Genomic DNA, 15841 nt, shown 5'->3' with positions numbered 1-15841 from the left:
TGTTTACGGCAAATTCTTTCTTTTATGACAATTTGTGGTACTGCATTTAATATCTTGAGATATAAATTTGAAAAAAATAAAATAAAATAAACCCACCAGCTTGGTTAATTGACCATGGTTGGTGTTAGGTACAGTAAACAATCACACCAGTTCGCCAGAGAACTACAAAATTACTAAATAAAATATGCAGAATAATTGTAAGAAATTAATCTAAAGAAGGGCAACTTAACGACGTGGAAGATTCCGTTGAAACAATTGACGCCGTGAGCTTAGAATGTAAAAACAGGGCCCTAAGATGATAGTAACGGGGATTAAGAAGAGACGGAGAGATGACGGTGTCAGAGAGGGTGGGGATGTGGGAACAGCCAGATTATAGATCGACGGTCAAGAATGATCATTGTTGGACGGTTAGAATGTAACGGAGAGTCGGAAAGATGGTATAAAATACGGGGTTTGAAAGGGGGAGAGAGTATTTCGTTTTATCAGAGAACAAGCAGAGGAAAAAGAAGAAGACGAAGAAGCTCTGTGTAGTTTTGGCTTTCTTCTCTGCCCTTCTATTTGCCAATTTTCGTTTACTTTTCATCAGGGCTTTTTAAGAGCAGTCAAGGGAGTTTTGAGAGGAAATTGATGAGAGCTGGACAATGAAATGTTGACGATCTAGAGCTTCCGAGATAGGGGAGTAGTTTTAAGAGGTCTGTAATTAGGAACAAAACTCTAATTCTTATCGGTTTCATATGATCAATTTTCCTAGAATGACTTCATTTTTTATTTTCTTTTCTGTGCAATTTCTATTTGCAGATACATTCAAACAGTTTTTGAAGAATCTGTTGACGGAATATCATCTGGGTTCGGTTCCAATTCTCTCAGCTAATTGTGGGAAATTTTTTAATTCCACTGCAAATTTACAGAGAGCTGTTCAAGAAATTCTGAGTTTATGAGGTAAAGAAAGTTTCTTGTCCTTAATCGTTTTTGAGCGACTTGTCCTTGGCATTAACTATCTGTTTTTGATCGGTTTTTCCCTCAGGCACATTTCGAAGAGATTTGAGCGCTTTTTCTGAAAGAATCTGAATGTATTATGAGATAAATACGGATATCCATCATCGCCGGTGTTAGAACTTTCATCGGAGTTGGAGAATCGGGTTCTGAAATGCAATAATTTCCTTGAATTCTGGCTACAGATTTGCATTTTTAGGAAGTCTGAAGACCGAAAGAAACAAAATTTATTCCGAGAATTGCTATAATGGTTGTGGGCAAATCTAGTAATACAGGTGAGGAATAATTCATCTGATTCGTAGATCAGAGGAACGTTGTATGAAGTTTGAAGGATATTGCTGGAGGATTTGTTGTTCGTATATTCAATTATTGAATTTATCATTTCTATCTACTGTGCTTGGTTTACGAAGAGAAGCTCTGACTTTCATTTGGTTATTTCTTATCTGCAGCGAGGTTGTAACAATCCGTTTGTTTGGATTCGACTTCGATCTTTGGAGACAGATTGCCTTATTTTTTCAGTTTTGAGGTAATGCCCTGATGTCAGTGTGTCTTCAAAGTGTATCCAAACTCTCTCTCTTTCTGTTCTTCGTGTACATTTGGATCCTACCTTCTGCTCTGTGGTTCTTTTTCTAATCTGGCGTTTCCAAGAAAGTTCGATCAGTGGGAAAGCTTGGCGTTGTCTGTGAAAAGATTCTTTTCAATTTGTTCTCTATATTTTGTACCTCTCTTGATTTTGGTCTTCTCCTTGAAACTCCTCCAAACGGAGAAACAAGTCCTTTTATGTGAAAATCGTCATCCTCTGTGCCAGTTTTGTTCGGAGTCGTCTCTTTTTCTGTAGGATATAATATGTCTGTTTATGTTTCTAATGTATGATTTGGTTTGGTCTAGACGTTCCGTTTGGTTTTCCGAGAAAATTGAGGAAGAAGATGAGAAAATACTGAACCTGTCCCTGTTTCGTCTAGTTTCGTCGAGAATTCCATTGTTCAAGAAAGCAAATTTTTTATGACGATGTATTTTATTTCAATCTGTAGATTTAGTCTCCCTTCTAAGTGGATGCAAGTGTATTCTCGGCCTTCTCATTCGTTTAATTCCTATCCTGCATTTTCTCGGCAGGCAAACAGTGGAAAGCTTGCTGGGAAAAGAGAAATATTCATTCTTTTTTTTTTTTTTTTTCTTCTTTTTGCTTGAAGAGAAATATTCATGTTTTCTTCACGAAGGATTTCGAAATTTATGTTTCTGTTCTCTTAATCATCATCATCATCATCGTATTGAGTTCCTGTGTCTCTGTCTCGCGTTCTCGAAATATCATACACACCCTCGCATTGAACAGTACCTAAATTTCATAAAAACTCTCTCTCTCTTAATTTTTTAATTTTTTTTAATCTTCCTATTGATCGTGGACTATCCGATGCACATCTTCCTCCTACGCGTATTTTCGTTAATTTATAGTTTTTAGCTTAAAAAATAAAAAAGAGCAATAATACATCGTCTTTTTGTTTTTGAATATCGTGGAAGTTGCAGATAGCAGCCGGCCACATCCCAATCCTGATTCCCATTTGCCTCTTGAGGCGCTTTTACCTTTATCTTTGTTATTTTTAATTTATTTTTTTAACTTCTAATAATATATACGATATAGTTTAATTTTGGAGGTTTAACCTGGGTTAAATGTAAAAAAGAAGAAAAAAAGAATTAACCGCAGTTGATGGGAATTTGTGGGGTTGGTACAGGTGTACAAAAAGGCGATGGATAAGCAGTCTGTGAGTGCAAGGCACAACCATCACAATAACAACTCCAATTCAAGCAATAGAGACAGAAACGGAGCTGATGGATCGCTTTTGTTGAGAGCAGCGAGCTCCGATGCTATCGGACAATCCACGCCGTCTGATTTCGTTTTGCAGTGGGGGAATCGGAAGCGGCTCAGGTGTATGAAGATCCAGGTCAAGGATGACTCTTCCGCCCCGGTTCATCGGACCACCGTTCGAGTAGACCGTCGGGTCGTCAGAGCCGATAAGGACGCTAATCACCCTACTACCACTATTCATAATAATAATAATAATACAAATGGTTATTTAAATCTCCGTCAACGGCCACCTTCGCCTCAGCAACCGCCTTCTCACCGTGTTCTCAGGTACCTTCTTTAATCCCCATGCCATTACTCCTTTTTAGTCTCTTGGCTTTTAACTTTTGTTTTAGTTTCTACGCGATGTGTTGCGGCAACTGTGTTGCACGCTCCGGTTAGATTTGAAATTTTCACTTTTCATCACGTGTTTTACGTCATCATTGAGGTCATTAGAGAAGGTTAATATGGAGATGTGTGTAATGATAATAATAAATTAATTAGCGGCGCGTGGGGGTCAGGTGTGGGAATGAGCGTACTCTCTTTCTTTTTGTTGTCTATTTATGTGTTTGTTTGCGTAGCTTGGGGATTTGGAACAGTTTTGGTGAAAGATTTGGATCTGGTTGGGAACGTAATCGTCGAATCTTGATGGTGCAACGCACTCTCATTTTGTTAGATCACATAATAATGTTATTGGTGGTGGAATGTGGATGAACATATACAAAGTCGTTTTAGACTTGGAAATGTGAGTGGATCACAAAAGCAAAGCAGTTTATAGCAATAACATCTTATTACCTTTCGTTGGTAAGGTAAATTCTTTAGGTTTTTCTAAGCTTAATATGTTCCATTAAATTTGTCACGTGCGATATGTTGGTCATGTTGAATCAATGGGGTGGAATGGACAAGAGAGTGGATGTAGATGGGATAAGGCTATATGTAGGAGGTTGGCGCCGTTGACTTTTCTTAAGCGACGGCTTGGTGTGGATTAGTTTTATATCCCTGTGTCTCATTGGGCATTATCAAGATGTTGTGTGCTGTTTTTATAATTTTCTGTTTGGAATGCCTTTTGGTGTTATTATTGTTAGCGTGGATTGGTAACAGTCTGATGATAAGCTTGGTTTAGTAGGGAGGCTTTTGAGATTGGAATTTAGTGCTGCGTTGCGTTTGGGATGAAAATAAATATATATATATATTGTGATTTGTGAGGCTTATATTTGTCCAATCTCCAATTGGTCAGGTGGGGCGCAGATAGGTGTATGGTTCAGGAGGAGAGAGCTCATGGTAAGTGCATGAGGCCGCCTTCTTTGTAACCTCTAGGCTTCTCCGTTTAGGAACTCCTAGCACTAGGCTGCTTATGTTGATTTTCTGACTTGGGTAAAAGATCTGTATTTAACATCCTTTTATTTATTTATTTATTTTATTTTTTATTTTTTTTGCTTTGGAGTGTGCCCTTTGAATAACTTATGTTAATATATTGATAAGCACATCTTAAATTAGATCCTGATCCTTGGGTTTTTAAATTTTATTATTAATTATCTAGCTTCGCGCGCCCCCCCCCCCCTCTCCTTTTTCATGAGTTTTTACTAGCTAACTCCCCCCCCCCCCCCCCCCCCCCCTCTTTTTAATAAGTTTTTACTAGCTAAATTATTGAAATGATCAACTTTAGTTTAATAAATCTTTTATTTGGTTGTAGATTTGGTTTGAGTCTTTCGCGGGGGGGGGGGGGGGGGGGGGGGGGGGGAGTGATAAAAGAGTCATGATTTTAATATGTGATGCTCAGATAAGTTTGAGATTTTAAGATATAATTTACGTGGCAAATAGTTTATTGAACTCGATGCTATTGTTTATATTATAGCATGTCTCTGGAGTAATTGGTATTTTATTATCTTGGGTAATTTTAAACTTGGAATACTTGTTATGTGTCTTCATCCAATTTTGTTTCTCTTGAATAAATTTGCCAGCTTGTGTATTAAATATATGGCATTTAAAGATGCAAGATACATGATCATATGAATCTTTACGCTAGATTTAGTATTCTCTAATTCGTTTATTATTGTTCAAATTAATTAAAACCATGTTTATTGTTTTTGTTGGAAGATGGAAGCCAAAAGAAATATGAGATTTTTGATCGTAAAGCTTGAATATTATCTTTCTCTTTTAGCTAGTCAAAAGAGGGCTCGACCCTGTTTATCTTTGCGAATCAGAAAAAGTTAAAATGAAAACCTTTTTTCCTTTTGTCTTCTTTGTAGGATTAGCCTAGTATATGATTGGGCACACCTGATCATAGCTCCGTTGCATCTAATCTACCATGCCCAACACCTTTCTCACACAATGGACTCATTGGAAACTTGGAATAGACAATTTCCACACCACGTGTCTGCCAAAATCCATTTTCTATTACAACCCCATCGTAGCCGTTGATCTTTTTACTGGACTGTGAGTCTGGTCCCACCACATCCCTGTATGCCAATCCTTATATCAACACGCAACCCTAACCTCCCAAAAGCCACTCTTGATCTGACGGTTGTAAACCTGCCTTAGAGCCAGCCGTGCACGTCATACGGAATCATATCCCTCTCTGTCTCTGTCTCTCTCTCTCTAAGATAATTAACTTTTCATTAAAGAACAAGAAATTAACAACTCCCTTCTTAAAAGCTGAACATAAAAGTCCTTCGAAGATGCCGAAAACCACCCCATTTTCTACGCAAAATCCGTCGATATTTTAGCCTCTCTTAACCCAGCGATCTAGATCATCCCAAGGTCAATTCAGTAATTTCGGAATTACCATTTAAATTTTTTTTTTTATGGGTTCTGCTGAATGTTTTAATTTTAATTATATTATTTTAATTTTGGGGGAAAAAAAATAGTAATTATTGATTTGAGTGTTTATGCTTAAATGCTTTTATATGGTATGGTCTGGAATGGTATGCACGTTGTTATTATCTTTTGGTGATTTTGTGTGTTGTGTGATATTTGGTGGGAGTTCAGGAACTCGGAGACTTCAAGTGCCATGAGAGGGCAAAGCAACGGAGGTGTGAGGGGAATTGCTTCGCCAGATAGGGGTGCGCACGATAAGAAAGGTACCACCACCAACAACAACAACAACCACCACCACCATAATGAGAATAACAAATCCGCAGCTTCTTCAGAGACGGCGCACGATAGCAAGAAGGGTGGGTCTTCTTCGGGAAGCGGCGAGGCTGCGGTGGCGCCGCCCGTTTGGCCGCCAAAATTCGTGATTGCTTTGACCAACAAAGAGAAAGAAGAGGATTTCATTGCCTTTAAAGGGTCTAAGCTGCCTCAGAGACCCAAGAAGAGAGCGAAATTCATTCAACGAACCCTCAATGTAAGCCCTCCTCTGATCTCCTCCTCATTTTTTTTTTAAAAATATTTCCTTTTTTTTTTTTTGGTTACAAAATTCTAACTTAGTTCTACTTTTTTTTTTTAATATAATTATCTTCCGCTTTTATTATTTCAATTATTTTGTTTTGAGAACTAATTGAGAAATAATACTTGCATTTGGAGAAAGGTCAAAAGTACCAATACAGAAAAAAACTTCACGGCCAGTATTTTCAATTTGTTTTATGGTAGGACAGTTTTTGCAGGGGATGTTTCTTTCTTTATTTAATTTTCTTTGGTATTATTAATTTAATGTTCAAAGTCTTGATTTGATTATTATTTTGTTAGTTTATGTGATTGGGTGTCTGATGGTGGAGTGGAGTTAGCTTTGTTGATAAGAAATTAAAAATGCTTTTAAGCTCTATTCTTTTTTTCTTTTATTTTTATAATGATGTGATAGAAAGCCAAAAAAGTGTGTAAAAGTGACATGAAGAAGCAAAACATACATGGTGTCGGTTAAATGTACCTAATAGTGACCTAAAGTTTGTTAGCGGATCCGAGTGAAAGCCTGGGACCGAGTCTTTGGTTAGGCGTTGAATATTATAATAATAATAATGTAATAGTCTTGTAGTCACATGTCCTTATTAGCTTTTTAAATGGGTTTCGGTTGAGTTAGATTTATATATTTCCCTTAAAAATATTTGTAAAACATGAGAACCTAAATTATTTTACAAAAAAAAAAAAAAAAAAAGAGTGAGCGTCTAAATTGCTTAGTCGTCTAGAGGGTGTGTTTTATAGGGATGGTAGGATCATTTTCATTAGCCATAAAAATATAATAATAATTCAAAAAAAAGCCGAATGAAAAAGGGAAAAAAAGCTTTGAAGTGATAGGTGGGGACAGATATGCACGTGTCGTTGATAAATTGGATGCCGTCGTAGACGTCAGTGGACCCGCTAAGGGAGTGGTCTTCTTTAGATATTAGAGAGTAACACGACAAAAGCGGCGTGGAGCAACCGAACCTTTGTTTTGAGGGTACCTTTTGTCATTTTACATTATAGAGTTTGCTTTTGAGAATTATTCACGCTTTTTATTTAATTAATAATAATAAAAAATGATTATGGTGCTGGATGCATCATTGTTGTCCAGCTTGAAACAAACTGGCATACTAAAATCAACACCAAAAAAAAGAATCATAATAAAAATAAAATAATAATAAAAAGTTGGTTTTAACTTTTGATTAATTAAGCACTTATTTGGGGAATAGTTCATTAGCTTCTAATCTAATTCTCAAAACAGCCAAAATTCCACGTCTTAATTAATTTTTATTTTAATTTTTAATAAGCTGATAAAAATTTGTTGTGATTATGGCTAAGATAATGTATTATCTATTTTGTCACACAGCTGGTGAGTCCAGGTGCATGGCTTTGTGATTTGACCTTAGAACGCTATGAGGTCAGGGAGAAGAAGATTTCCAAGAAGGTATTCTTAATAGATAGTCATAACTTGTTCAATATGTAGCCTAATATAAGCATTTTTAATTTTAATTCCCTTTTGGAAAACAAATTAAAACAATTCTTCTAGAATCGAGTTTAAGATCCTTTTTACGATTTTGAAATTAAATGTAGAAGGAAAAAAAATCTAGAAATTGTGAAGGGAAGTTGACGATGTTGTTGTGTGTTGCATGAATTGATGCAGAGACCAAGAGGCTTGAAGGCTATGGGAAACATGGAATCGGACTCCGAATAAGAACATATAGGAGTTAGGAGAAGACAGCAGACGACGATAAAATGATAGACATGTGACAAGCCGTTTAGTTTTTCGAGGAAATGGGAAATGTTGGAACCATGTAAATTTTCACCCTTCACCCATTGCGAGAATGAAGGGATGAATTTCCAGTGGTATAAAATATATTTATTTATTTATACTTGCATTTTTTTGCTTCCACGTAGCCTTTTTGGTGGGGCTGCAAAACAAAAATCCTCTGTAGTTACCTAAGCCACAAATAATCTTCAAATTAAACACAAAAAAAAAAGAAAAAAGAAAAAGAAAAAAAAAGCTAATTTACTGGTCTTGTGCCGTTTAAAATATAATTTTATACTATAAATATGAAATTCAGGTTTTGTGGTAAGTGATAAGCCTGTGAATGAGTTTCAAAGCAAATAAAAAAAAAAAAAACTCATCAATTTGTCGGCGGAATAAAAGGCCATCAATCAACTTCCACAACCGCAATAATGACAATAAATGATAATAATAATACCAATTTGTGAGTTTCAAGCATGACTTGCCAAACATTCATTTCGCTAAGTGGCATTCTTTGTTGGTTATGGATGTGACGTGGAAGACTTATTTATTATTTTTTACTGAATGCTTCTCAAATAATATCTATTAGCCATTTGACCAAAATGCCCAGATGGTTAATAGACAAAGCGACACGGGTCTTCCGGTTAAGACTTCAGTCAATATTTTCATAATCAGGAACCGAGACCTTATTCTTACAGCTAATTCTGTTTTCCCCTTGAGATATCAAAAACAATATTATTACGCCTTGTGGAATAAAAGGAGGTTGTAAGGCACCTTCCACATGGTTCCAGAAAGACATTTTTTGAGATTTCTCCAGAAAAAAAAAAATCAATAAACAAAAATAAAAAAGAAAGAAAGAATAAAAGCAAATCCTTGTTCCAAGGAATAAAAGCAAATCCTTGTTCCATTATGTTCAAAATAGTAATGGGTTGCAATTGGACTGACAATAGATTCCATTATATTAGCACCAACCACCAATAATGGCGTGCGTGGATTCCCATAACTTCAAAAATTGCGTTATATAATATATTTCTTTCTACTTTTTTTTTTTTTTTTTCCCTTCCCGAAGGACAATGGAATACAAACGCCAAGTGTGTACAAATTGAAATGGGTAATTTCGAAGAAATTTGCAAACTTGCATGTTCGTTCTTTGCGTATTTGGTAAGGAGGACATAGAGGTTATTTCAACTTTGGTTACAGCCGGAAGAAGAAAGACGTGTTTATATTAAAATGTTGCAAAGCATTTTATATATATATATATATATATAGATATATTTCTACATCTACAACCTATTCCGTTTTAGTTCTTATTTTTATTTTTAAAATGTAATCTCTTCCGTAGATTAAAGAATGTGATGGTGACTCAACATTTCTTTCGCCCCAGATCGTACACAAGCCACGTTCAAGTCTTCGAATTCAAATTCTAACAAATATACCGAGGAAAGAAAAAACGTACACCTTGTGTTACCTGGCAAGCAAGAGAAGTATGATACGGATGAATGGGGAGGAGGACACATTCGTCATTGACCACTTACTTCTTAACCAATAAGTTTAAAACGACTAATCTAGTTAAGGGACACTTAACGAAGAAAATTCTCCTTTAAGAATGACATAGTTCAAATGACCAACCATATAATCATTTAATGGTGAAAAATTGTTCACATACCCATAACACCTATATTCCTTGACAAATTGTTAATTTTTGTTCCTAATGTTTTGAAATTAAAAATGTAAAAAAGAAGCTCCAACTGCACTCAGACAAAAGTTATCCGATCGACATATCAAATTGTTAGTTTGAAAAAAAAAAAAAAAACGCAATTAAAAAGTAAAACAAATCTAATAATCAAACTAATTGGTTTTTGGTAAAAATTAGTCGACTGAAAAAATCAGTTTATACTAATCGTCTATGTCGCTGTCCTGACAAATCCAACAAAACACAAAACAAAAGAATTTGAATAATATGGTTTTAGGTTGATTAGCCAGCAACAAGATCGGAAAGGCAAAGTAGGAGAAAAAGCCAATCAAAGGGAAAATGATATAAATATAAATAAAATAAAATCTCCGATTATTTACGAATAATCGTCAAAATATAATAAATCCAAGAGCATTACATATAAATATAATCTGTCAACCACAAAACCAGTCACTACCATTCTAAACATCCATCACAACTACTAATAATATGATCTCAAATACCTAATAAAACCAAAAAATAATCCCTACATATCAAATCCAACCGCTCTACACCACCACCATCCACACTACTCAACCCCATAACCAAATACCAATTCTCAAACCCTGAGCGCAGAACCGAACACCGCAGCCACAACGGCAGCAACGCAAACAGAGCCGAAAGACGGGGAGATCGAGACGGCTGGGGAGAGGGGACTAGGAGCCGGAGCCTCGGCGACCTCAGCAGCTACCATGCAAGACAGGACGGCAAAGAGAACCGCCATGAGAGCTACAAGAGAAGACTTGGAGTTGGCCATTGGTGAATGCAAAAGCTTTCGCGCTGTTTTTCTCTAGGGTTTTGAGACAATGGTAGAGAGTTTCGCGCAGACGAAGATGCAGAAATGGTGAGTGTAGTATATATAGCAGAGAGAGAAGGAAAGGAAAAAGACCGAGGGATTTAGGGCAGGACGGACAGCTGCCCGTTTGTACAGCCTTGCAATTATACGAGCGACAGCTGTTATTTTTTCATGTGGGCCCCCACTAGTTTTTCTTAACACCCATGTGGGCATGATTGGACCAAGGCAAAGCCCACCCTCAATATGCGGTCCGCAATTTCATTTGGGTGGGGTGGACAGGACACGACACAGGACACAGGACACAGGACACGACGCCGTATACTTGACTTAGCTTAAGCAAAGGGGTTTTCTTTGGAGAATATATTCCAAAATTCTCTTAGCTGAAGAAGATTATAAACCACACTGTGAGTGCGGGGGGAAGTACGAGTGGGTCATCAATCATCACGGTTCGTGCGCGTGTCGACACGCGATGTCGAAGGGACGCTGTCGCGGGGCTTGGAAGGGACTCATAAAAGAGAACCGCCACAATCGCGCAATCCAAACGGCCCACTGGTTACCAACTTTTTGACGCTCAGGTTAGGCCAACAATGTGCAGAGATTTCTTTATGGGAAAGGCATCGTTTGATTACAAGATAAAAGATATGACAAGTGTAAGGTGGGATTTATTCTTTCGTTGTTCTTTTCTGATTTTAATGTGTTTTCCAGAACATTCCTCGAGGGTATCCATTTTGATTTTGCGATTGTGTTGTTACGAAAATGTCCTTCAATTGATGTATCTATGACCGCCGTGTCCGTTCAGAACCAACTTTGTTGTATTCTCAATTTGTCACAAGGTGGCTCAAGTAACCATTTCTTCCACGTTTTTCTTTTACTCAACCAAAATAAAGATAAAAATAAAAAATAAAAAGGGAAATTGTGGTCTCCCGGGTTTTTAAGCGTTCGATGTAAAACGTAACAGACAATTTATGTACTCCGGAAGGACAGACTTGTAATTCAAAACACACAACAAAATGATATAATAAAAGAAAGAAGAAAATATAAATGCATGTTAAAACTGTTTGTAAGCTCTCTGTACAGCTTCATATAATGGGGACAATCGGAACTGCCATAGAAGTATGCAAAACTGAAATGCAAAATTGTTACATAACAAATATATGCATATTTATATTACCTATTTGCCAAAAAAATGAAATTTACATGGCTGCAACATATCTGCAATGGGTGATTCCATCAACGTTTCTATTTGCCCGTGTATTTATTTATTTAGTACCCCAAAACCTTTGGTGCTAAATGTAACAGAGGCTCCAAAGCACTTGGAGCAAATTTTCTTCCAAAAAGAAAACAAATTGTAGAGTTCCGGTTATTGTAACTGCAGCGACGACCCTCAAGAATCCTCTTAAAGAATTCCTCCGTGATGTCTGCTCCTCCAAAGGTAGCTGGGTGAGCTCCTCCCCTTGACCAGTCCACCCAAGTGATGCTTCTATTTGCCAGCATATTCCCTGCTTGAATGTTTAGCATTGTAGGAAAATAATGCTCGTCCACATAACAGGCAGGTCTACAAAATTGTTCAAATTTTGGGTAGAATTTTGTATCTTCAACAATGTTGATGGCAAGTCTTCTGTTAACTTCAAACCATTGAGATCCCTTACGCCATTGGGTTATATTCACCTCAGGTGCCATGTTCATGTTGTATCGTCCCCTTCCATATGGCCCAGGGTCATCAAATGCACCCATGAAGCTGTATCTGGAATTCTTGATGTACTGATATATGACGCTGAAATTATAGAGTGGAATGCATGATTCAGAAAGAAGAATGAACCATTCATTGGAGACATCAAGCAATGCATTGGCTAGGAGTCTTCTCTCAGCATCACACATGCTCATTCTTCCCCATTCAGAGATCTGCAGGGGAGAATATCAACAAAACAATCAACTTGAGACAGATAAACACGAAAGGTTTATGGTCCTTTGGAGTTAAAACCAATAAAGTAGTCAAAAGTCTCTAACCATATAGCCGCCACAAGAATAAAATTACCCTTATGCCTCAGAATATTGTGAAGGGTTAAAATGAGTAGAAAAGACACACTGAATATGGGTGCTATGGATGGCCAAATGTAGCTATTCAAACCAGGAAATAATCATCATTTTGTTAAAAAGGGATTTATAGGAAAATTTAGCAGTTTTGAAGATGTTAAAAGGTCTGGTGAGCAACCCAAGCAGTTACACATTTATATTAGCTTCACTTTAAGTAGCTACTCTTAATAAACAAATTGCAGTGAACACAGCAAATAATTCAGATGCATTTTGCTCTTTCAAAATGGAGTGACAAATATACAGTGATACACAAATTGCTCATATACCAATAGCAGAGACAAAACCAATCATTTAGTCACATTGTACTTAACTCTTAGAAACAAAGTAAAGGCAACTTCCCAGCATGAAGAAGCTTCTCAGGTATTTTTTTTAACTACAAAAAGGGCCATCTTGAAGCTGGGAGGGGGAAGACAACAGATTGAAAAAATAATATAAATATAGTTTCCACATCATGGTAAGAATTAAAAACACAAAGTCAAACAAACAAGTATTAGATTAAAATTCTCTACCATTTGCAAAGAAAACTTAGATGCATTTCTTAGCATTCACTATAGCTTATGCAGCAACATGCAATCTTGTTAAAACAGAATACAAGATAAATATGAAATAAGTACCTGGCTAGGAATATGTCTGCCATAAAAAACCGATGAAGTGGGAAACTTAGGTTCAAATGAAGGCAACGAATGAACATAAATTGAATAAAGCCCTTCATGTCCATTAAGAAACCTCTCCCAAAGAGGTGCTAGTGGCAATGGCCCTTTAGTCAAGAACATAAATGCAATCTTCGGAACTCTATTGAAAGGATAAGTTCTTATTCTAGGCACAAAGGAAGCTCTCCACAATAGCTCTTGATCATTCATCGTGTGCATCAGATTTGACGGTGGCCTAACCCACTGGCCCAAACTAGCAGGTACCTCAAAACACGGCTGGAAAGTGGACTTAAATGCATTCCCCACGCTATAAATTCCAAAACGCCGAATGGTATACATGCTAATCACAGAGAAAGTAATACACACAGCAAGAAAGAGAACAAAAAGCTGAAGAAGTCTCAGCGGCAATGCCTTACTTTGGTTTGTCCTGCTTACACCTCCAGGGTCTTTGCCTTCCTCCAGTGGCACGACCCTTGATTGCATCTTATATAAATACTAGACCAAAATTAAACCTCTGGGTCTTCGTAATGTCTATAAAATAGTAGAAGCACCCTTCTGGCATTGAAAATGCTTCGAAATTCTCAAAATATTAGACTTTTGCTATTACAACCGAAAGGGAAAAGTGGATTTAAACTTTACCATGTGGGGACTTTGAATCAATCAGTTATTGGCAAAAACAGAAAGCCGCCACCTGGAATCAGAAACAAACGATCACAGATCTGAAGCTATATTACGGTGGCCAAATGCTAATTTGAACATATAATCCACATAAACCTTAGTATATAGCAGATGGGTATGAAGAAAACAGAGATTTTATCAATAATTTAAACCAAGATCCGAAAGTTATGAATCAGACAAGCAGATAGCAAAAAGTCAAGAGAATGTTAACATACTATTTAGCTTTTAATTGATGAACCTCAATATTGATTTCCCAGATCCTTTACTTTCACGACTCGAATTGCGGCAGACGGAATGGAGGAAGAAATTGATGGTAACTGAGATGGCATCGAACAGAGGGACAAAAATGGTTCGGCAGAGGAGGTGATTTTAGATTCTTAGAACTTAGAAAAAAAAAATTAATAATAATTAATTATAATAATTTGAAAAAGTGCAGAGGCCAATAATGAGAGTCCAAAAGGATTGGAATTCATGAGGGCGTGCGAGGTACGTGGGGTGGAGAAATTGAGGTATCTTTGTAATTCACACAACGAGGGAGGGAAACAAGAGTTGGCCTGTGTCGGGTGTTATGTATTCTTTCACTGAGGTTGGCAACCCGAAACTAGTAAATACAATACGAGCACTCCCTTGTTTGATATTTGGGGCACCTGATTCTTGTAAAAGGACACAATTCTCCTCATTTACCCGCTTTGACATTTCATTTTTGTTTTTTTCCTCTTTTTTTTTTGTCTCTTTCGATTCTTTTAAGTTAAGGATAAAGACTTATTGACAAATGGCATTTTATCGTAGTTGAAAAGTTGAATAAGAAATAATACCTATCATTTTCTACCAATAGGACTAATTTCCTGGCCAAAATATATATATATATATATATATATATGTATTTATTTATTTAAAAAATCCTACAATTGCTAAATAACAAATGTAATTTTAAATGTAGAAATATCTTATTTGGAAAAAATATACGCTCCCATATTATGACGGCTTATACATATAAAAATGAATCACGGTATGGCACAGCGAATACATGATTTTATAAGCAGATCTGTAACATGGCTCGAGGACAATGCTCTGGCCATGTGTCTTGCTCCAAATATATAATATTTATTTATGCTTCAAGTATAAAATATTTAGAATCTTATAGTGATGTATTAATTATGAAAATAAGCAGCAGGAAGAGACTTGTCCTCATCAAATAGCACTCTGTTAGATATTATTAAGTTCGAATAAAAGGAAGTTGATGGATACACATACCTGGTAACCTCTTACGTCGCCAGCAGCAAAGAGGATTCCTAGTCGAAAAGCAAAATACCAAAATAAAAAAGAAAAATATTCAATTATTGCAATAGTTTGTCCAATACGTGAACCCTACAAAACGGGCATAAGATTGAAGAGTAAAAAGGACCACAATATAAGAGTGATATGGATGGTTGAACTCCTCGACGACATAAATTATATGCATCAAATTTGGGTTTTGAGCACTTTAGATTTTTAGAGGTATGCATGGATGATGGATGGTTCTCCTCTTTCGCTTGGAGTTAGGTGTGTGTTACTCCCAAGTGGGGACCACCTCCTACAACCTCACTGCATTCCTAGTCTTTAGACTGTGGCCGCTGAAGCTACGTGCATGGCACTTCCTCCCTGCTCCATCCCAAACCAAACTTCACCTCCTCTAGTGCCTAGCACTTCCATTAGCGGTTGGATCATTATTCTTTGTTTTCCCAATGACACCGCAACCGTTGAATAAATAATACTATTGTTTTACTTTTTGCTTTTTTGTTTTTGTTTTTTGTTTTTTGTTTTTTTGTGTGTATGAACCATGCGTCTTTTACTTCATATATTTCTCACTGTTGACTCGTGAGTGGCAGATCCAGGATACTATGGATTCATCTACCACTTTTAAGACAAATATATATATATA

At 36.7% G+C, this 15841-nt stretch overlaps 2 protein-coding genes across 2 annotated transcripts; one reads left to right on the top strand and one right to left on the bottom strand.

Annotated features, from left to right (window-relative positions):
• Window positions 1-447: 447 nt before the first annotated feature.
• Window positions 448-8092, top strand: LOC107420111 (SWI5-dependent HO expression protein 3). Its single transcript, XM_016028984.4, has 8 exons — window positions 448-692; window positions 799-939; window positions 1025-1268; window positions 1443-1519; window positions 2721-3121; window positions 5819-6176; window positions 7572-7649; window positions 7866-8092. Exons 5-8 carry the CDS (start codon window positions 2736-2738, stop codon window positions 7914-7916), a joined length of 873 nt encoding a protein of 290 aa, XP_015884470.1. The 5' UTR covers window positions 448-692; window positions 799-939; window positions 1025-1268; window positions 1443-1519; window positions 2721-2735; the 3' UTR covers window positions 7917-8092.
• A 1916-nt stretch (window positions 8093-10008) lies between these two features.
• LOC107420110 (glycosyltransferase BC10) lies at window positions 10009-14528 on the bottom strand. Its single transcript, XM_016028983.4, has 3 exons — window positions 14136-14528; window positions 13207-13933; window positions 10009-12400 (listed from the first exon to the last, which is right to left on the bottom strand). Exons 2-3 carry the CDS (start codon window positions 13723-13725, stop codon window positions 11762-11764), a joined length of 1158 nt encoding a protein of 385 aa, XP_015884469.1. The 5' UTR covers window positions 13726-13933; window positions 14136-14528; the 3' UTR covers window positions 10009-11761.
• Window positions 14529-15841: the final 1313 nt, after the last annotated feature.

The sequence above is a fragment of the Ziziphus jujuba genome, chromosome 5 (genome assembly GCF_031755915.1).
Source record: "Ziziphus jujuba cultivar Dongzao chromosome 5, ASM3175591v1".
Taxonomy (NCBI): Eukaryota; Viridiplantae; Streptophyta; class Magnoliopsida; order Rosales; family Rhamnaceae; genus Ziziphus; species Ziziphus jujuba.
The sequence above is the reverse complement of the archived record's forward strand: the minus strand, read 5'-3'. Positions and strand labels throughout refer to the sequence as shown.

What these genes read in the sequence shown, in the direction of transcription:
- LOC107420111 (XM_016028984.4), top strand. Translation starts at nt 2,736, where the DNA reads ATGGATAAGCAGTCTGTGAGTGCAAGGCACAACCATCACAATAACAAC. An exon ending in CCTTCTCACCGTGTTCTCAG is followed by an intron (nt 3,122 to 5,818) that starts GTACCTTCTTTA and finishes GTGGGAGTTCAG; the next exon opens with GAACTCGGAGACTTCAAGTG. An exon ending in TCATTCAACGAACCCTCAAT is followed by an intron (nt 6,177 to 7,571) that starts GTAAGCCCTCCT and finishes TTTGTCACACAG; the next exon opens with CTGGTGAGTCCAGGTGCATG.
- LOC107420110 (XM_016028983.4), bottom strand. Translation starts at nt 13,725, where the DNA reads ATGCAATCAAGGGTCGTGCCACTGGAGGAAGGCAAAGACCCTGGAGGT. An exon ending in GCAGACATATTCCTAGCCAG is followed by an intron (nt 12,401 to 13,206) that starts GTACTTATTTCA and finishes TCTCCCCTGCAG; the next exon opens with ATCTCTGAATGGGGAAGAAT.